This window comes from Lampris incognitus, chromosome 13 (assembly GCF_029633865.1).
Source record: "Lampris incognitus isolate fLamInc1 chromosome 13, fLamInc1.hap2, whole genome shotgun sequence".
NCBI lineage: Eukaryota > Metazoa > Chordata > Actinopteri > Lampriformes > Lampridae > Lampris > Lampris incognitus.
This window is the reverse complement of record NC_079223.1, coordinates 20,012,868-20,036,099: the sequence shown is the minus strand read 5'-3', so window position 1 is coordinate 20,036,099 and position 23,232 is coordinate 20,012,868. Positions and strand designations below refer to the sequence as shown.

Genomic DNA, 23,232 nt, shown 5'->3' with positions numbered 1-23,232 from the left:
GTGGTTCCTGGACCCATCGGACAAAGCAGACCAAGCTCTCCCAGCCAATCCAACGCCAGCTCTCCCAGCCAGACACCCTCGACACACGTCCCCTGCACGCCACACAACAATGCAGACACAGACAAAAATACTGCACAGTCGACGCTAGGCGAGGCCACCGCCAGACCACCCCGGTGTTTTCTCTCGTGTACAGCTCCGGAAATGGTCGTAAGCTCTCTCAGCCGATCCAACGCCAGCTCTCCCAGCCATCAAACGAAAAAAATCGACGGGGGAAACTTCACACGCAGACGCCAACAAAGACACTGCATGGTCGGCACTGGGTGAGGCCGCTGCAAACGCAAGTTCGCGCCACCATTTTACATCTTCCCACAACCTATATATATATATATATATATATATATATATATATATATATATAATGTGACCATGGAAGTATTATGTTGATGGGTATGGTTCCTGTTAAGATTTTATACTTCCGACAAACATTTCCGATGACCCTTTCAACGTGGATTCTCAGATGTGTGTGTCTGTTGTGTGTCTTCTTTTATTAATATTTTAGCGATAAAAAAGAAGGCGAATGAAAGGAAAATGCTCCAAGTAGAGTACAGCATTTACCACAGAAATACCAGAACAGCTTTTACCACAGAAATACCAGAAACATGGCGGCTGACTCAGAGCGCGCTTTTGTGTGAAGTCATCTGTCAAAGACCTATTGTTTAGAAGAAAGACACTCTGACAAGTCGTTGGCCAAGTCCCTCTGTGTATGGTAAAAGCCAAATAATCTGGGTTTCTACAGGTAGTGACTGACTTCCTGTCTCTTCTGTCCTCTTTTGACCTCAAACAGGTCCCCACCCCTCCCACACACAAAGCGGGCAATACTCTTGATCTGATTTTGACTTGGAACTAATCCACAGCAAATCTGACTGTCGCCTCCGTACAGATGTAGGGGGTGACAGTGGTCTGACACCTGTCATACCACTTCTTTATTCAACTCTCAGCCTCCTTACTAGAACATCCTCACATTCCTCCACAAATGGTCTCCTTCCAGAGAAACATCCAGTCCCTTACACCGACCCAGCTTTCCAATAAAGTCTTTGCTTCCATGCCTCTTCATAATGAATTCTCTTCACTACCTGTCAACGAGGCTAGACATATTCTGTTCCTCACTAGCCTCCACTCTCACCAATCTCCGTCCTCTAGCATCCAAACCTGCTTGTATAGTTCCCCCCTAGTCCATGGCTCACTGAGGTCATCAGAGAGCAAAGGGCGGGGCTCAGAGTGGCAGAGAGAAAATGGCATAAAACCAGAGAGTCCACTGACCTCAGTGACTTATCAGTGTCTCCTAGCATCATTCTCCTGCTGCTTACAAACAGCTAAGACCACTTAGTATCAGAACAAGTTCTGTGGTTCCACTCGTGCTCCATTTTTTTTTTCTTTTAACTCACTCCTCAATCTGCTCCTCCTCTTCCAACCTCCACTCTGCTCACTCCAGACATGTTTGCCTCATACTTTACAGATAACGTTTCTGCCATCAGTTACCAGTGCTCTGAGCCTGACCAACTGTTTGCCACTGCCAGCTAGTGCCTCACTCACCTTACTGACCGAGGAGGAAGTCTCCAAGCTTCTTCTGGACTCTTGTCCCACTACCTTTCCACTGGACCCAACACCATTCAACCTCCTACAGACCATTTCCCCTGCAGTTACACACATGATCAACTTCTCGCTTACAACAGGTGTGTTCTCCACTGCATTTAAGCAAGCTTGGGTCACCCCGCTGCTCAAAAAAACCTACACTCAACCCAGACCAGGTTGAAAACTACAGACCGGTTTCACTCCTACCCTTTCTATCAAAAATACTTGGGTGCACAGTCTTTAACCAAGTCTCTGAATTCCTTTCTGAAAACAATCTTTATGATCCAAATCAGTCTGGCTTTCAGCGGGGTCACTCTAGTGACACTGCACTCCTGTCAGTAATGTAATCACTGCATTTGGCTAAAGCTGCTGGTCAGTCCTCAGCTTTATTGCTGCTCGATCTGTCAGCTGCCTTTGACACGGTTAACCACCAAATCCTCCTCTCCACACTCACTGGGCTTGGTATCTCAGGATCTGTCCTCCGCTGGTTCATGTCCTACCTCTCAGGGAGATCTTTTAGAGTATCTTGGAGGAGAGAAGTGTCCAAACTGCACAGCTTATCTGCAGGGGTGCCTCAAGGGTCAGTGTTCAGCCCCCTTCTCTTCTCAATATACACCACCTCACTTAATGCAATCATCCGCTCCCATGGTTTCTCATACCATTGCTATGCTGACAATACTCAGCACTTCCTATCATTCCTGCCAGATGACCTCACAGTCTTGGCGTGGATATCGTCATGCCTTGCTGCTATCTCTGCATGGATGAAAAGAACGCCACCTTCAGCTTAACCTATCTAAGACTGACTCCTTGTCATCCCAGCCAGTCCACCCTTTCAACAACAGATCAATATCCAGCTCGGATCAACCCAGAGTTCGTTGCAGTACAAGTGTAGGAGGTTCTGTAAGCAAACTATAAACCTAAGTAACACAATTTCTCATTCTTGATTCGAAATGGCAACTTCTCATATCGATCGGTATATGTTTGCACTTGAATAAGATCTGGAATATGAAAGTGGGCAATACCAACATCTGCAGCAATAAAGATTACAGCATGATGACTTTGATCAATATTACACAATACCTGCTAACTGTGTGACATAACGGTGGATGTAGTCTTTCAATCACAAGCTGTATATGTTTTTATATATGCCCATTAATCGGTGTACATATGGGAAATGCACTAAAATGCCGACTGAAGTGGAAAGCATCTGCTGTCAGGAAATAAAGGTTACATAGCAATGACTTGGACAGAGAATTGCAGCTGATCTCAGCTCTCTGTCTCTGGCATGCAAAAGCAAAGCTAGAAATCTTGGTGTAATCATAGACAGTGATCTAAAGTTTAAGAGCCACAGCAATCATCTCACAAGATCAGCCTTCTACCATCTTAAAAACATTTCAAAACTAAGGGGCTTTCTATCAAAATCAGACTGTGATAAATTAATCTATGCATTTATAACAAGTAGACTAGACTACTGTCATGGACTATTCATCGGCCTCCCAAAATCAGTTGTGCACCAACTACAGTTAATTCAAAATGCGGCAGCACTTGCTCTCACCAGAACTAAAAAGTATGAACACATTACACCTGTTCTTAGATCTCTGCATTGGCTCCCCGTCAAAACTAGAATCAATTTTAAAATTCTGCGCTAAATGGCCTTGCACCATGGCGTGGACTTTGGGCTTTGTAATACTGCATACATTTCATTTTATATGCACCTCCCAGCTAGATAAAACACTAAAGGAAAGGGAAAAACCCAAAAGCATCATATAACCTCTTTAATCTAAGGGATTAAGAAAATGTATTCAGACACATCTGGCATATTATTAGAAAAAAACTCTTGAATCTAAAATATAAAAAAGGCGGCGCAGTCAATCAACTTAGTCAACTTTTCTAACCAATCCCTATTCAATGCAGAATTTATACTGGATAATGCTTAATAACATGGGTACCAGGTTATAGTGACTTCAATATAATCATAACAGGTGATGGTGAGTGGCTTGATATGCTAAGAAATTTGCTGAATGTTAATAACAATGGTATACTCTGCCTAAAGCAATATGCTGTATGGATAAAATACATGGTTGGTAAAGTGGAGCAATATGGCACTTGGATTAGCTAGCAAAGGCTTAAGACTCATAAATAAATCATGATGGACAGGACACTGTAGAGGGGAGAGCCGCTAGCATACTGAGCATGTCATGGTGATGTGCTATACACAGAGGCAAATGCACACACATTTTGAATGTAAAGCTTCTCCTGTTTCACCAACAGAAATGGTCCAACCTCAGTCACTATGTCACTTTGTTAATCTCCTTTTAAATTGTAATTTAAAAAAAATGCAGTGTAAGGTGCAATTCCCCAAAATAAAATTCTGATGAAAAGAAAAGTCCAGGTTTTGAGACAAAGGGTAAGCAAGGGACAGAGAGTTTAAGAGAAAGTTCACCCGAAAATCAAAAATATCTTTTTTTCTTCTTACCTGTAGTGCTATTTATCCATCTAGATCGTTTTGGTGTGTGTTGCTGAGTTTTGGCGATATCGGCGGTAGAGATGTCTTCCTTCTCTTGAATACAATGGAACTGGATGGGACTTGGCTTGTGTTATTCAAAGTGCCAAAAAAAATCGTTTGAAAAACTCAACAGTAGTGTCTCTTTCTAGAAATCATGAGCCGGTTACTCAAGATAATCCACTGCCCCTTGTTGTGAGCAGTTTCATGTAGGTGTAGTTCAGTCTAAGAAAATACATGAAACTTTTCTTACATGAAACTGCTCACAACAAGGTCAGTGGATTATCTTGAGTATCTGGCTTAGATTTATAGAAAGACATTAATGTTGAGTTTTTCCAAAATTTTTTTTTTGTTTTTGCCGCATTGAGAAACACAAGCCAAGTCCCATCCAGTTCCATTGTATTTGAGAGGAGGCAGACATCGCTACTGCTGACATCGGCAAAACTCAGTAACTCATACCAAAATGATCTAGATGGATACACAGCATTACGGGTAAGAAGAAAAACATGTATTTTCTATTTTGGCATGAACTGTCCCTTTAAAAGAAGTGATCAAGTAGGAGAGGGGCAAAAAAAAGGGAGGCAGGATATGGGAGGGGAAACAGGAGGAGAGATGCTGCTTTGATTTCATCACTTCACAATCTAGGCACGCAAAGCTAGAAGCCTGAGCTGCCTCCTCTCATTTCTCCCGTTTCCTCCCCATTACCCATCCCCCCATCTTACCCTTACATTTTTGTATTATTGATTCTAGCAGGTTTCACAGCTCTCAAAGATGGGTTCATCCTTCATTCCATGGAGGCAGGGAGAAATGAGAGACTGATAGAAAGAGGTGTAGGAAGAAAGTTAGCTAAACTGGGATTGTAGGATTCACACCTTATCAACTGCCCATTTGCAAATATTATTGCTATATGCACACCCCTGCTTTGGATGTGCACTGTTACATGCAGAGGGATGGGGTACTGTGTGTGTGTGTGTGTGTGTGTGTGTACGCGCAAGTGTTGTGATTATGTATGACTAGCTTTAAATCTGTAGATTCAGACAATCTCAGCAGACTAGAGTTTAAGGGCTACTTTACACTTCTCCGTGTACACAACCTGCCAGTGAAAAACAGGATTGTAAAATATTAGAAAAAAATATGCAGTCCTTGAGGAAACCGTTTTAGCTCATCCTGCTTGCGATTTCTATATATTTCTCTCTACAGAAGGAAAGTCAGATCATCTTTCATTCATTGGTCAAATGTCTTCACAAAAGATCCGTTATAGACTTTTCTTGAGTAATGAAACTTTTTAAGCCAATTTCACTCTTCAGTGTTTCACAGCTCATCATTGTTCCTTAGTGTATTGTCCTTGGCAATCAGGCTGCCAGTACATCTAATACAGGTCTGACAATGGAGATGATTGACATGGAAAACTCTGCTGACATTTACCATCCAGACTCTAGTGCCATTTCCCTTGACACTGATTAAAACAAGCACACACACAATCCCTCAAGCTTAATGTCAGAGCCCTGGTAAGAACGTGTGTAAGCATGTGCACGTGGGTGCATGCGTCTATAGTAAATAGGTGTTGTGAAAATGTTTTGAGACAGCTGTGTTATGATCTCACAGAAACCCTTTCTGTTAAAGCAAACCCCCCCTCCACATTCAACCACACACCACCTTGCTATCCCTCCCTGCCCTCTCAACCCAAAGTTCCGCCGATGGCAGAGCTCAAACAGGGAGCTAATTGTGCTGCAAATGTGTGTGCATGTGGATGTGGGTGGGTGTGTTTGTGAGCACACAACCTGCCTGAAATCTGAAAATCTGAATCACATCCATTCTGCAGACATGGTGTTAGTTACCATAGAAACCCAGAGATGGGTTTATTTTCTCCACCCCAGTGAATCTAACACACAAACATGCACATGTGCATCAGCGGGCAGGCGCGCACAGGCCACACACACACACACACACCCTCTCCTGGGTATGGCACTGCGGACTTCTCTCCCGCTGAACAACTGCAGCAAGATTATGAATCTGAGAAAGAACGCAGCAGAGGGAAGGAGAGGAGAAAAGGAGAGGAGAGGAGAAGGGCAGGTCCATCTACTACAGACAATAGAAGGAGTGTGCTTCCTTTTTTCTCTATCACACTCACCATGCACTCCGCCTTGCCGACATGCAGACCACTAACCACCTTTCCTTATAACCTCTAGACACGTCAAATCAATACAAGTGGAGGTTTGCTATTGTTAGGCTCCATAAAAAGACACATTTGAACACAAACACAGCTTGTAAACTGCTGATGCGTTCCTCTTGACAGACGGCCCTGTCCTTTTGTTATAGTATCTAAATCAAGCCCAGACCTTGGCCAGCTAGGTTGCTATGCATCGTCCTTTTTTTCCTTGAAGATGGATACACAAAATCCCTTCAGTGGCCACCATGCATTTAAACTGGGGCCTTCATACCAGGGCCAACCCAAGAAATACATAAAGACTGACCCACAGGGAATCGACCACCGTTAAAAAAAATGTTTTCAATTCTTAACCCACATACATAACAAAAGCCAAAGAGTGATCAATGGCTTAGTTTTTGAATACCATACATGGGGATTTAGGTCTGGCTTATTCTGCATAGTCCAGTCATGGATATAAGGATTCATATATAATTTTGGTTAGTCACCTTTTTGCCCATTTTATGATGACTTATCTTGCTATCTATACACATTATATATTAAGCCAACAGTAGAAAAGATTTTTTGAACAAGGTTCCTGTACTCTTGACAAGATTACCATTAGTATTAAACTAGACAACAAAGTGTCGCAAGTGCCCTAACTATCAAATAAATAGTGATGGTCCAATTTAAATTTCAAATAGATATGTTAAACCCCCTCTGTCAATACAGAGATAAATCCGATGTATCAGTTAAATTAGCAATTAATTAATACCAGTCTAACAGGCTTTTTAGGGGAAAAACTAAACGGCACTGTAAAACTAAAAAAAAAAAAAGAAAGAAAAAAAAACCACACCAGCAGCAGCGTACTGTTGGCCAGATGGATCGCTCGCCACAGGAAAAGAGAGCAAGCCATTAGTGCTCCCTTTCTTTTTGGTCTTTTCTGTTATCCATCAAGCTAGAAGGGTTTCATAACATTGACCAAAGGCTAAAAGGGAGAAGAGGTAGCTCCTGCTCTTCTTCCCCAAAATAGAAGCAGGTGGGTTGGGGTATCCAGGCCCCTTTCACCCCTGAAGACTAAGCCCTGTGTCACACATGCAGAAAGCACCATTCTAAATATAGGTAGGCACAATCCCATGCTCACAGAAACATTTTCATGCAGGTATCCATTCCATGCAAACAGACCACACACAGACATATACAGACAATATTTGGAATTTACTCCCCAATTTTGTTGCAGTTTTCAGTAACAAGAAATTTTTAAAAAAGGCACTGGTTCCTGTAATAAGCGCCATGTTTCTCATGTGACAAGATTCTGTTCAGGTTTCGACAAGTTAATCAATATCAAAATTGGTCAGATGAGTCAGCATCTGTTAAGACTCAGGCCAAGAAAAGATAATAACATGATATGATTAGTCATGCATAGCCTGTGGCTAGGACTGTCACACTGACGGCATTTTTCAACAAAGGGGTTAAACTGCAACTGCTGAGAAAAAACAAATTGGATTTTTTTGTTTTTTTTGTTTTACAGCTGGAAAAAGTTGGACCAAACAGGAGGGCACAAGGAATACTACTATTCCTCTAGCTGCTGCCAGAGACAGGCACCTACACTGACTCAGCTAGGAGAGCTGACTTGGGCTCATGTCACCATGGCTCTGGCATGAATGAGCCTCTAATGAATCAATCAGACTGAAGATAAAAGAGAGAACAAACCTCTTTTTTCATTGTTGTTTTTTTCTTTCATTATTTTGCACTGGCCCGCACACCCTAAAAAATATTAAAATGGAAAGTAACTTATACTTTGAATAGTTTATCAAATGGTCATTTTCACTTTTACTTGAATCACTTTTTATGGGAGTAACTGTACTTTTACTTGAGTATACACTGATCAGTCAAAACATTAAAATCACCCGCCTAATATTTGGTAGGTCCCACTCATGATGCCAAAACAACTCTGACCTGTCGAGGCATGGACTCCACCAGACCTCTGAAGGTGTCCTATGGTATCTGGCACCAAGACATTAGCAGCATATCCTTTAAGTCCTGTCAGTTGCGAAGTGGGGCCTCCATGGATCGGACTTGTTTTTCCAGCACATCCCACAGATGCTCGATTGAATTGAGATCTGGGGAATTTGGAGGCCAAGGCAACACCCTTAAACTCTTCGTCATGTTCCTCAAACCATCCCTGAACAATTTTTGCAGTGTGGCAGAGTGCATTATCCTGCTGAAAGCGGCCACTGCCATCAGGGAATACCATTGCCATGAATGGGTGTACTTGGTCTGCAACGATGTTTAGGTAGGTGGTATGTGTCAAAGTAACATTCACATGAATACCAGGACCTAAGGTTTTCCAGCAGCACATTGCCCAGAGCATCACACTGCCTACGCTGCCTTGCCTTCTTCCCATAGTGCATCCTGGTTCCATCTCTTCCCCAGGTAAACAACACACATGCACCCAGCCATCCACACAATGTAAAAAAAACGTGATTTATCAGGCCAGGCCACCTTCTTTCACTGCTCCACTGCTCACGTGCCCATTGTAGGCAATTTTGATGGTGGACAGGGATCAGCATGGGCACTTTGACTGGTCTGCGGCTATGTAGCTCCATACCCAGCAAGATGTGATGCACTGTGTTCTGACACCTGTCTATCATAGCCAGCATTAACTTTTTTCAGCACTATGAGCTACAGTAGCTCTTCTGTGGGAATCAGCCCAGACGGGCTAGCCTTTGCTTCCCACAATCATCAGTGAGCCTTGGGTGCCCATGACCCTGTCGCTGGTTCACTGGTTGTCCTTCCTTAGACCACTTTGGTAGCTACTGACCACTACATACTAGGAACACTCCACAAGCCCTGCGGTTTTTGACATGCTCTAATCCAGTCATCTAGCCATCAAGATCTGGCCCTTGTCAAAGTCACTCAGATCCTTATGCTTGCCTATTTTTCTTGCTTCCAACACATCAACTTCAGGAACTGACTGTTCTCACTTGCTGCTTAATATATCCCACCCCTTGACCAATGCCATTGTAACAAGGTATAAGCAATGTTATTCACTTACCTGTCAGTGGGTTTTAATGTTTTGGCTGATCAGTGTAGATTTTCAGTACTCACCACTGATATGAATCATTACATTTTCCAAATGATTCAGCATACAATTCACAGTCTGAAAGCTAAGGTCTGGTCTAGATGCCTCTGGAACAATTGGTCTCCATAGGAGTCACATTTCCTCTTTTCATTCTGGTAATTCAATTTAACACCACTGAAATGAGTAAGCCTTTGTTTTACAGTCACCTTCCATAATCCTTCACAGAGTTGAAAAAAAAAACTGCCCAGAACTGTAACATATTGTTTGTGGCAGTTGGCGTCTTGCTTCCATTGAGAAACAATAGCCACATTAAGTAGGCTTTTTATTTATTTATTTATTTTTAGGGAAAATTAAGAAAACCTTTCCATCCAGAAAAGTTTGCTTAAGAAAATCAAGTGCCTAGTAAAAGCTAAAACATCAGTCAATCTTAACATAACCTGTAAAACCGTGAACACACCAACAAGCTATTTTTAAAGTCAAGTGCCTTGAAGTTCAGGGATTTAGTAGAATTTAACACAGCACAAACAATGTTAAAAGCAAAACCCGAGTAATATACAAAAAATATTCTCAGAGAAGGGGAATATAATTTGAGAGGGAAATTAAACTTCAAAAAATTATGTGTTCGTACAAGTTTGAAGAGCATGGGCATTTCAATCTGTGGGGTAAAACTGTGGAACAGTCTGAGCATGGAACTCAAACAAAGTACAAACATTATGCAGTTCAAGAAGAAGTACAAAGGACTGATTATCAAGAGATATAGGGATGACAAAGAGTTGCGTTAAGTGTCTAAGTTTTATTTATCTCTAAACATTTCTAATTATTACTTTTTTCTTTTTCTTTTTTTTTCATTTTTCTGTGACACCAAGTGGATATTTGGGTTGTACATAGCATTGAGATCTGTTTATTCTTGGTACATTACATTAGGATGCGTTTTTCTTTTCTCTCTCTCTCTCTCATGTGTTTTTGATGTGTTCTTTTTCCCTTTTTTCTCTTATTGTTCACAGTAGTTGAGTTTGTATTGTGCAGCACAACTTGCATTGAATTTGAACTATACAGTACAGTGGGAATCGAGTTTGACATGTAAAGTAGCTGAATTAACTTAAGAGGAGGTGAGAAGGGGTAGGAAAAATAAGTATATACTTCCTCCTACTCCTTTCCGAACATTGGAATCTGATGCATACGGAGATTTGTTCGTTGAGTTTGATGTGTGACTTGGTGATCACTTCAGATTATTGGCAATGGCTTGTCTGTACATTATATCCTGCTTATTTACATGTTTGAAATAAATCATCATTCATTCATTCAGATTCCACCATGAACATAAGACGTAATTTGCTAGACAAAGCTTGAATTGTTTTTGTGTCTTAGATAAAGAACAAAGATATTTTCTAGCTTCAGCGGGACAAATCAATTAAGATGCGATTTCATCTGAATTCTACTTCCTTACATTCTACTCAACCCCATGAAGTAGACAACAAACTTGAAGGAATTATTTATTAGACAGCAAACCGGCTAGCTTGTTGCTATGCTATCAACAAGATGTTTGTGCTAGCTAGCATGTGAGTTAGCATGACGTCACAATCGGCCTGCAGCTACAAGCATGCCCTAATAAACTGAATTTCTTATGATTGAAGCTTTAAAGAGGCCACAGTGCAAATTATTGAGGGATTCCAGACACTCAAAAAAATAAAAATACACTACAGTGACTCAGGTTTGGTTGAAAGCAATAAAAATTGCTCACTTGAGGCATAAGCCATTAGAACAAGGTCAAGAACATATAAAGCATGCCTTTTTCTTCCAAGGTTTTCCATGATGATGATGAAAAACAAAAGCAATATTTCTGTTTGAATAAACTAGAATATGTGTCAACTATACTTTGACCCACAAACAAAGCATTTCTATGGGGGTCTGCGTCAAGGACAAATAACGCAGCCTCACTTTCACACAGCGTTGCCACATGGGAAATGTTAAAGTATTGTATCAAAGGCTTCAAATTCTAATATTTTGAGGAAAATTATCACAAAGGAGTCACAATCAAAAAAAAGAAAGGAAAAACAGGTGTAATGTGTAATTTCAGAAAACACGTTTATTGAGACGAATGACTTTGACACCACCCACAAATCTAGCCACATTATTTTTTAAAAATTGCTGATATCATATGAGGCATGGAAAGGTGCAGTCTTTTGGGACTCACTCAAATAAAATGTCCCAAGATTGAAAACAAAATTATAGCTCTTCAATAAACTAAAGGCTATAATAGTAAACTATGTATAACAACACAAGTTGTAGCCTGTTCAACATCTACATGGAATTTAAATAACTAACATGCTTACCTTATAAGCTCAAGTTCCACATAGCCTACCGTTTAGATTCAATTAATGGTTAAGTTAACAACAGCCATGCTCATGAGTCACATTCATCATTACAACAAGCATGATTGACTGGAAAGATGTCAAGTGAGAAGAGATGTGTAAACACAGACGTAGCATCCATATTTTACTATCCTGATCATGTTGGGAAATTGAGTTAATGAGAGCCTAGACTGATTACATGTACTAGTACTGTCGCAAAAGGATCAAATTATCGTACATCTGGTATCACTGCCTTCACATCACAGCTAGCCAAGTATAATTTTAAAAATGCTACCACCTTTACTACAAAAGGCATTTATCTGAATAGCAAATTAGTGGTTAAAATAAATAATTGAAATATAATCCAATGCATGTTAGGCAGCAACTAAAATGGTTTGCTAATGGATATAACACACACCCATGTTTTAAAGTGATGATGTTTGACCAGGGGGAGAAAAAAAAGGCACAGAGATGACAGGTCTATGGCATCCAACAGCTTTAAACCTCATGTTAACCATTATTCTGGTCTTTGATGCTGGCAAAGAGAAAATTAGAAAATGGATTGGGGAAGAGTTCAAACTGATAAAATTTTAAAGCATAGGATCATCAAAAGACATTTCAGATATTCTCTTTTAAAACAATTAGACAAGAAAAGGAAAAACTTCAAATGTGGGACAAGAGGCTAAAAGATTTTCAAAGCAGAATGGGTCAAGTTTCTGATGATGCAGACTGACAGGCATCGCGTGAACTCAGAGTCACATGTAGCCTGTGGGCTTCAGAGTAGTCAATCTACAATCAGTTCTGGCTTACCAATCATATTGAACAGTGCTGTTAAGGAGGCGCCATTACTGATCCATAGTTAGCCAGGAGGTTGTTTGCTGAGTAGTCTTGAGAGGCTTAAAAGACAAGGCCAGAGTAGCTCAGTCTGAATGATGTCCTCTGTTCCCCTTTAAACACAGTCAAAACAGGCCTTAACACCACACCCCAAACCAAAGCAGCCGTTGGTGCTTGAGGGTGGGGGTGGAGAACACAGAACCTCTCTTCGCTCTATAGCAATGTTTACAGCTGGCTAAGGGCTGAAGCAATATTAAATGTTATATTGACTTTACCAACACAGATATGATGAGAAGTACAGGTTAAAAGAATTGTTAACATTCTGGAGAGGGAGCAGAACTCTTAAATGAGTTTTAAAATTGAGAAAAACAAAACGGAAAAAAAAATGTAGTATTCTTTTCACCAAGATATATTTTGGTAAAAAGACACAAATCATTAAGAGCTGGATGTATTTTCGACAGTGAGTGGTAACAGATGCTGTCCGAGTTGCCCCCCCCCCCCCAATCATGAACAAGGATAAAGAGATTTCCTCAGTGAGCCACTATTGAAGCTCCAAAAACATCAGTGGAATACATTGCTGAGGTGGCTGGGAGTTGGAACTACACGCCCTTAAGAATAGATGCCAAACCAAGGCCATAGATTAAAAAGGAGGCCCAGTGTGTATTTGGGCTGACCAACAGAGAAAAGAGCCCTAGAGTACTCTGCTGCACAGAAATGACAGAGTAACCATTTAACAAGTGTGTGTTGCAAAAAGAGACATATTATTACTTGTATACAGCTTCATCTTGTTGCATGCACTTCTATCACATTTGCTTTTGTTATTTTAAAAGGTGCACATAAATGGTCAATTGCACATGCGCTGATGCGATTGCGCTTAAAACACATGTACACACACACACACTTGAAAATATAAAAAGGCAGAAGCTTTCCTCTATCCATACACCATATTTTGAAATCAAAGAGTAAGAGTTAGTCTATACAGATGTACTCCTACATATTACACAGTGCAAGAATAAGGCCAGAGCATTTACACATGCCTGCCTGTCACATGCCGACATTCTCCCAACCCTATCCTAATTTACTTTTTACTACCTCTGTACAATATTGTTCTCTATGTATGTTTATGCACATACACAGAACACAAATGATGTTAAACAAGAGCAGTGAGACCAGGGCTTTTTTTGTGAAGAAGGCAAACGGAGGAGGAGACCGACAAGTGAAAGTCACAACAGTTGTCCAAGCCTATTTCTGCCTGCCTGCCCTCCTGCCTGTCCATCCGGTGATTCTGAAGAGGTTAAAGACCAAGTCTTCCCCCGACACAAGCAGACATTTTGCCGACTCCACTCTAGTGCTGCTGATCTTAGTTCAAAGTAGAGGTTGCACAGAGTACTCGAGCATTCGAGTTCTCGAGCAGTTACATCAATTCTCAAGTTTCTACATCAACATCGACTACCTGTTAATTGCGTGACGCTAGATCTCGCATGTACTGTTTCCAGTTAGAGCCCTTAGTAAACGAGAGGAGGGATGGCGACAACAGAAAAAGGGTACATCAATTGTTTGGAAGTTCTTTAATAAAACAGAAAATGGCTCCCAAACAACCTGCAAATTATGCAAGATGACTCTGAAATATCATAACAATACTAGTTTGATGCTTTCTTTCCTGCCATTGTGATGAAATAAACATGCAACAACTGGACGGATTTCTCAAGGATGGCTCCAGGCTAATACACTAATCGTCCAGGCTAATACACTAACGCGGCTAAACAAAATAATGTTAAAAAACAGATGCAAGCAAATAGGACTAATTTCATTTTTAAGTCGGTTAGGCTTACTAATGATGGCCAGCTTTCACCGAATTTACAAAAAAAAAAACCCAAAAAAACAGTCGCTATATGTAAACACAATAAGAACACTTAGTGGAAAACCCCACTCGGGACACTGTAGAACGTTGTTAACAATAGTGTTAAAATACTGTCGGTATCTTCACCATTGCATGAGGAAAGACCAAGTGTTATTTTCATATATCATTAATTTTATGCTTTGGTCTATGTGCTGAGTTCAACCTCAGCATAGTTGCTAAGTCTTAATTGATGCAAGACACCTCAAACACACACACGACTATTCGAGAACTCTGAGTTTTTCAGGTAAGGAGTACTCGTTATTGAATCAGAGGACCCAACCAACCATGCCAGGCCAAGACTAGCTGCAAATCCCCTTTCAAAGTGTTATGCAATTAAGTAAATTAAAACCCTACAAAGTTCATTTGTCAAAAACGCCTGACAGGCTCTGTTTCCCATCTATATGTCTCTAGAAATTTGAGACCAGTAATTGACAAAACAGCAACAAGGGGAGGGAGACTACTGAGTTGGTTTGATTTGCCCCCAGTTAGAGAATCTCTCCTATGCTTAAATTGCAAGTTGGCAGGCATTTGGATGGGATTGAATGAAAAAGGCCCTGTTTTATCAGGTTGGAGTCGAGTGTTCCTGTTCACAATAACGGGTGGACATAACCAAGTCAAACTCTCAAACTGTGAAAGATGTTGATGGATTAGGTAATAAAGATGGTCTCAACCTGGTTAAGCATCATTGTAAATGAGGGTACTTTTCTGAACTTAACTACAGAAGAACCTCTCCTTTTTGTCTGAAATGTGTACCATTTGCTCCTGTTCAAATCCCAATTGGCCAAACCTCAATGGGATTTTTCAATTTATTGAGTGCTCATCAGTGGCTGGATTAAATCCCTGAGAGGCCATCAGGAGGGCACAGAGTCACAGACCGGACGGGGTGACAAATGAGCTATGGGGAGTCTTAAAACTGTGGGTGGTCTCTATGCATCATCGCTTGCAGACACTTGTGGGTGGACAATCTTGTGAAGTCAGCGGTACAGACATACAAGATTAAGCAAATACCATAGAGGAGCAAGCATTTTGATGCTTGGCTACAGCGTCCTTCTAATGCTAAAACAACTTAACAGTTATGCATATAGTATACAAGGATATTCCAGTGACAAGTACTACCAGATCCATGTGACTGTTACATTTTATGCGGTGGTTGTTTGCTCTTTTGCACTAAGGTTTCAAAACTGAATTTTTGAGAATAGCTGGGGATCAATAAAGTTATATTTAAAAAAACAAACAAACAAAAACAAACAACAACCTACAGTTGGCTTGGTTTCAAGTTTCTGATAGCATAATAAACTGTAAGACACTGTAAAAACATACCTGTAGCAATACCAACTAAAGGTTTGTTAATGTTCTTAACCCTACCATTTTTCTCATCATTCACCAACTCTACTGACCACTACTTAACCCCCAGTCACCACAGACCTGTCAACTGACTCTTGGACGTTTAACTCAGCTGGGCAAAGCTTTTAGCAAAGCTTTTGAAGGGACATGACACTAAGACAAGTACAATAGCCTGATTGTTTAAATAGGATAACCAGGGAGTGATTTAACAGGATACCTACAACAAAGATAAAGATGGCCTGATGAGGCAGTTAACCAATCAAAGCGATGACCCGAATTAAGTTTTGAGGAATACATGAAAGCGCTCATTTTTAACTTTTATTTTAAAGATTTTCATCTATAGTACCGTTTAAGGGCAGACTGGGCGAATCAAAGAAAACCGTTTAGTGTTTACTCATTACAACTCACTCTACAATGTTATTAACACTAATGACATTACATATATAGTAAGAATTTTTTTAAATGCAATTTTGGATTATTCTTTTTTTAAATCATTTTCCCCAATAGCTCATGTTAGACGATAAGTAGCTTTTTTCAGGCAACCTATAAAAACAGGCCCCCGGGGAACAGTCATGATTGTAGCTTATGTCTTCCAACATTGGATCACCCAATCTCAGTCCAACGACTGCCAAGATAACACAATGAAATCTTACAGATCCTCAACTATTCGTCAGCAGCATACCTCATCACACCCACTTTCTGGTAATTATCACCACAGCTAAGACTCCTAAAACCCATCATATTTTGTGAACGTTGTGAGACAGTATCAGAGCAAATTCAAATGATCAAGACTCTTCGATTCCTACTACAGCACTGCAGGATCCTTAAATCCTTTTCACATGGCATTTCAAAATGTCTGGAACTGTAAACCATAGTGCACTGGTTGAGACTGTGTGTGTTTTCCAACCACAAAGGAAATGCTATCTGATCTCTCTGCATGTTGATGTAATCTGCTACGCAACCAAACTCTACCATCAAAATTTGTTTAGCCTTGCTAAATGTAGTAATGTGCAATTTCTATCACTCCTTTTCCACACCTTTTTCCTAGGTTTACAGAGGACTAAAATACCACTGTATGACTAGGCTTCAAACTGTCTCTCAAACATATGCACTCTTATCCTATGCAAATGTATATTCTTCTGTCTCACATTTAATTTTGGCTCCTGTTGAGCACATATTATTACATTTGGTGAATTAAATGTTTGAAAATTGTTTTTATTTATTTATACTGTTTTTATTTGTACTTACTTGGTCTTGCTCTTCTTTTTGCCTTGTCTGATTTTATATCTTTGTAAAGCACTTTGTAACATTGTTTTAGAAAAGTGCTATATAGAAGAAAGTTATAGTTATTATTATTATTAAGTAAGGTTTGATTGTTTTTTTTTTTGACCCCCCCCCCCCTTTTCTCCTCAATTGTACTTGGCCAATTACCCCATTCTTCCGAGTTGTCCTGGTCGCTGCTCCACCCCCTCTGCTGATCCAGGAAGGGCTGTAGACTACCACATGCCTCATCCAATACATGTAGAGTCGCCAGCCGCTTCTTTTCACCTGACAGCCAGGAGTTTCACCAGGGGGACACAGCACGTGGGAGGATCACGCTATTCCTCCCAGTTCCCCCTTCCCCCCGAACATGCATCCCGACCGACCAGAGGCACTAGTGCAGTGACCAGGACACATACCCACATCCGGCTTCCCACCCGCAGACACGGCCAATTGTGTCTGTAGGGATGTCTGACCAAGCCAGAGATAACACGGGGATTTGAACCCGCAATCCCCATGTTGGTAGGCAACAGAATAGACCGCCATGCTACCCGGACGCCCCCTTGATTGATTTTTTTTTCAACGCTTTATCAGAGACCTCTATTTTATCACTTATCTAGTTATTTCTTCACCTCTATTTTATCTTTTGCGTCACCTCCCCTACTCCACTGTCCTCTTTTTCTTTTTTTCCATTGCAGCCCACCAGATTAATGGGAAGTCTCAAGCATGTCGCCATTATTACAGTTTATGCAAACAGACATGACAAACTGCATCAAGGGTGAAAACAGTCATGGCCAGGCTCGATGTAAACCTAAGCAGCAAATACATCAGTGAGATAAGCCCAGACACAGCCTACTTCTATCATCTCTGCATATGACTAGAGCTACAACACACAAGTCTATACTGACACAGTAGCTTAGCACAATGCTGTAGGCTGCAGGTATGTTTTCCAGTAAAACCTATACATACCTATAATATAAGGCCTCTGAATTACCATTATAGTGAAAGGTGCACAGCACTAACAGCACTTCTGATGACGACAAAAAAACTAAAACACAAAAAAAACAAGCGGTTGCAGGCACAACAAACACTGCCCTCCTTGACCCTCTGAACTTTGATTATCAAGCTTCAAAACAAAGCATTACTCACTATAGCGATGGACAAAAACAGATCTCTGAAAGAGTAAATTTAACATTTTGGTGTCAACTGGTAAAACAATCCGGACCTTTTTCATGACCTTTACTACCTCCAAATTTTAGTCGGTTCATCCAGGGACTATTGCCCAGCTTTGCTAAACATTTCATGCCATTTGCTGCAGCTGTTTTTCCATAAAATTGTTAACAGACAGACAGATAAACAATACCCCTTGGGTGGGGTAATTGAGATGAAATTCATGCCAGTCCTAAAAAGCACAAAGAAAGTGAGTGCCATGACCCTGACAGTAGCAGTAGGTCCATCTGTCTGTGTGTGCTTCCTTCTGCATCTGAGGTCTGCTCTGATGTCTCTGTAGGTTTACTAGGGTCCTGTCTGACATCTGGATGGATGTTGTGGTTTTTTTTGCTTGAAAACCCTTTATCGTGACGCAGCGGTGGGTAAGGATAGATTTCTTGGCGATGGTCTGCTATGAAAGTTGAATGTATTCCTTTTCTAAAGCTAGAGTGGTCATTTTCTGGCCAAGACAAAAAAAAAAAAAAACTCATTTCTAACACTGCAGATTTTCTCCCTAGATTCAAATCCTTGCCCTGATAATAACATGACCTCCCCATAAGCAGAACATCTCATCTTGAAATTAAAGAGTTGAAGGAAAAAAATATTTTTGAAGTTACAATGACATTGGAAGTTGCAGCTTGAGTTATGGGTCTGCAAGGACCCCTACTCCCATCTCACCTGATAATAGGCTTTTATCTGTCTGATGAGAATAGATAGGTTCTGGATACGTAGTGTAGGGTCATTGTTCACTTTCTTGTTGGTCCTTTCAACGGTGGCCTTCGGGTTTCTGTGGAGACAAAGACAGAATCCTATAAACAAATAATGCTGGGAAATTTAACCACCTCATCCTAAATCTGACAATAGTAAATCTGAATGTTAGAGTCAATTGAAAATTAAAAAGACTTATTTGAAAACACGTTTTATTGAAAAAAAGTTGCATATTTTACTTCACTAAAAAATTTAAGCAAACATTAAAGTCAAACTATCATGACATTTAAGATCCTGAGTTCATGTGTCTTTCTGGGCTATTCTGAATGAATGCGTTACAGTTTAACACTGGGCTACTCTGAACTATGAGACAGATATGAGTTTAGTGAACAGCATTGGCAGCAGAGTCACAATGGGACCTTGTTTAAGCAGTGTCTGTGCCATAACTATGTTATGGTCACCCTAGGGCCAGTTGGGAGAAAAATTAGCAGAGCATAGAGTAAACGCTGTCCCTTCTCTCAATCTGGTGGTGAGGGCATTTCAAATGGCTGGCTTGTATTCCCAAACTGGCAATATACTTGCCGCAAAATGTGTCTTGTTTTTACAAACAAAAAGGGAAAACAATAAAAAATAAAGCACCACAATCCCTATGCTGTTAATAGTATGTGCATGCTTGTTGCCCAAACAAGTAGAACCTCCTACACATTAGCCCTTAGTGCAAAATGAATAACATTTGGTCTTGGACATCACAAGTTTTTGTGCTGTTTTGAGGAAAAGAGTCTTCAGTTTTCCAGTTGACTGAATCTGTTTACATCTCTATACTAACAAGTTGTGGTCAGCTCCTGAAAAGATATGATTTCAAGGCTAGGCTTGCTGAAATAGTTATGTAATATCTGCACCGTTATGACCAAACAAGCAGATTTTGACAAATACAGCATAAGGCATTAAAATTTGGGTGCTCCCCCTGAAGTCTGAGCCGTTGCGGCAGAGTTTACAAATGCACGTGTTCATCGTAAGAATGTTTTTTGCCATGCAAAACCCCACATCTACAAATTAAACAAGACACTCTTGCATGGTAGTCCATCTGTGTGGAGTCTGCATGTTCTCCCAGTTTTTGTGTGGGATTCCTCTAGCTGCTTTGGTTTCCTTCCGCAATCCAAAGACATGCATGTTAGGTTTATTGGAGTCTCTAAATTGCCTCTAAGTGTGAAGAATGGTGCTTGAGTTACTGTGTTGAAGCCCTGTGATGGACTGGCAAGCTATCCAGGGTGTCTCTGCCCTGTGCAAAAAGCCTACTGGGATACACTTGGGTCAAAGCCAAAGAGGAAAACCCATACCAACAAGAAATCAAAAGGCAATATGTACACACCAATCAAGACACTAGCATAAAAAAAACCCATCCTTTTCTCTCCGTTTTCAGCCTGCCTTCCACACCAAGCTGGGATTTTTGACCACTGAAAACAGAGCTTTTCAAAAACACTATCCAGGCATCCAGGTAGCGTAGTGGTCTATTCCGTTGCCTACCAACACGGGGCTCACTGGTTCGAATCCAAGTGTTACCTCCGGCTTGGTTAGGCATCCCTACAGACACAATTAGCCGTGTCTGCAGGTGGGAAGCCGGATGAGGGTGTGTCGCTGCACTAGTCGCTGCACTAGTGCCTCCCCTGGTCAGTTGGGCTGCCTGTTAGGGGGGAGGGGGGAACTGAGGGGAATACACGCTACGTCCCCCTGATGAAACTTCTCACTGTCAGGTGAAAAGAAGCGGCTGGTGACTCCACATGTATCGGAGGAAACATGTGGTAGTCTGCAGCCCCCCCCCCCCCGATTGGCAGAAGGGGTGGCACAGCAACTGGGATGGCTCAGAAGAGTGAGGTAATTGCCGGGTACAATTGGGGAGAAAAGTTACAACATAGTTAATGCCTCCAACACATGTTCTCGCCTAGACTTTGAACCACTGCAAGATAGGAGTAGAATTCGAATGCAAAGAATAGCTTGTTTCATGAACAAGGTGATGTTTATATCATTAGCACGGTTAAGAAGCTTGCAGTACATCAGATTTATTAAATGCAAGTCTTGTTGAAAGTTTTTTTTTTAGTGTTTTTTTTTTTTTACAAAGAACCTCAGTAACTGTCAATTATGAGCCCCCATTTATTTAGCTGGTTAGCACTAAAGCAAAAAGAAGTGTTCTGTTTCCAGACTTGAAAGTCTCTGTACATGTGTATTTGTGTGCTGTCCAAAGGCCTTTGAAGAAGTGCGTGTGAGTTGTGATGTTATTACGGGTGTCAACATGTCTCAGAAGGCTCACAGGCATTCCACATACTCATGAGGTACCAGCTAGCCACCTAGTCCCTCTTTACAAAAGACAAGCTTGGCTATCGTTTGCATATTTATGTACCTTCCTAAAGACCTACACATTCCTCACAGTAGTTCAATTATCAAAACCTAATGCCCAACAACATGACTTCTGACTGATAAAAGACAGCATGAAGCAACAGAACAGTTCTGTTATTCCTTCTTCACTACACAAGGGTGTGTACATGGATATACAATACATTTCCTTGGAATGTATGGCACTCAAACATCTGTCAATCACCCAGAGAAAAGCTGACAGTCATTTATGCATAATCAACTAAATACTTTTTCATGCTGCACTTAGAAAACCTACCTGCTGATACTTGTTCAAGGCTGATTGTGACAGTAAAAGTAGTAGTGACTAAAATGCTTACTGTAGATCTTGTTTATATTGTTCTCATAGTTTAATGAAGACTAGTGAGCAGCAAAATGCCCATTTAAGACAATACAGCAATTTCAAGACCTGTTTCAAGCTATCTCCAAACCCATTGTTGGCTCTCATTTTAGTATTTGCAAAACAGGGCTGTGTAGTGCTAGACTGATGACAGCTTTGACACATCTCTAAAAAAAAAAAGTTTACAGAAAGTCCACTGTGCTTCACAATAAAGACAAACAAAATACAGAATTAAAGTTTCACAAGGAAAGAAAGGAAAAGAACTGGAGAAATGCTTGTGTGGGATTCATGATTTTTCTCTTATTTGGAGTTGTTCCACGTTAAGATCAAAATTTAAGAGTGGTGGAGATTTATTGTAAGCAAACATGCAACAGTCCTGTTGCTTCACCACGTCTTTTGAAGAGTAAGCAAAATCATTTTCTTTTCTTTTTTGCATCGAACAATCAAACTAAGCTGTCTTTATACGGCATTTTTAAAGCATTTTTATGCTGAGAGTTCACTCCAAGCGCTTTCAAAACAGGAACCATTTAACATTCAAGGCACTTGTGTAAAACAAATTTGGACAGTTAAGGTCTATGTTAATCTTATTTTGATTACTCTTATGCACTTTTCCTCAAAGCATTCTCATTCCATGACCTATATATGTGATTTATTAACCATGCACTCAACAGGGGGTGTAGCATGTAGCACATGTGCAGTCACGCATGTGACCGCATGTGTGCATCTGTGATCCTGCGTAGGACCATGTTTGTGTCTGTATCAACAAAAAACTCCCAACAACCCATTTTATGAGATTTCTTCAAAGCTGTACCAACATGATGAGAGCAAACTACATCTTTTTATAGATGAATCCAGTTGGGCCTTCTCAATAATTCAGGGGGAATAAACTGTTCTGACCAGCTTCAACTGACTTGCGTTGTCCATTGTTATCAATTATTATCTTCACACACTCAACTGTCCTTCTGTTTTGTAATTTGCAAGCGAAAAGTGACATCACTGAAATCCACTGTTTGCATTGTGGATGTGTATGTGTTTTGATCAGCCTGTCCCTGACACTATCACACGCCTGTCAGAGGGACAATGTTCTCTTTAACATCGTCATGAATTAATCCCATGTGACTCTCCACCCCTCACTCTATCCCAAACTTACACCACGCCTTCCAAAAAAAAAAAAACAGTAGGCGTCCTATTTAACCCCTTAATGAGAAAGTACAGTGGAGGCTGTAATCTTGTCATAATAAGGAGTGGCGGGTAGAAGAGGGGTGCCCCAATCACGCATAGTATCACTGAGTGGAATGGGAGCCAAGTACATGGCGGCCACAATAAGACAGCCATGAAAAATGCCTCATAAGCATGCTTTCATCTCGCTTTGGCTCCATCTCTCATCCTACATGCAACACAGCTTACCTCCTTGTGTGGGTCTACAGGCATGTGAATATAAGATTTTAGAGGCAGTTAAGGGGTAAAATCCCCAGATATTGTCCTCCTGCTTGTTTCTGCTGATGCAATTACCC

General features: G+C 40.8%; 1 protein-coding gene across 3 annotated transcripts in view; it reads right to left on the bottom strand.

Annotated features, from left to right (window-relative positions):
- The window catches only part of ccdc88ab (coiled-coil domain containing 88Ab), a 144,910-nt gene that overhangs the window by 109,982 nt on the left and 11,696 nt on the right, over positions 1 to 23,232 (bottom strand). For all 3 annotated transcript variants that reach the window (XM_056291278.1, XM_056291276.1, XM_056291277.1), the window contains exon 3: positions 18,943 to 19,051. In XM_056291278.1, the coding sequence (XP_056147253.1) occupies positions 18,943 to 19,051 (109 nt within the window). The remainder of the gene's footprint in view (positions 1 to 18,942; positions 19,052 to 23,232) is intronic.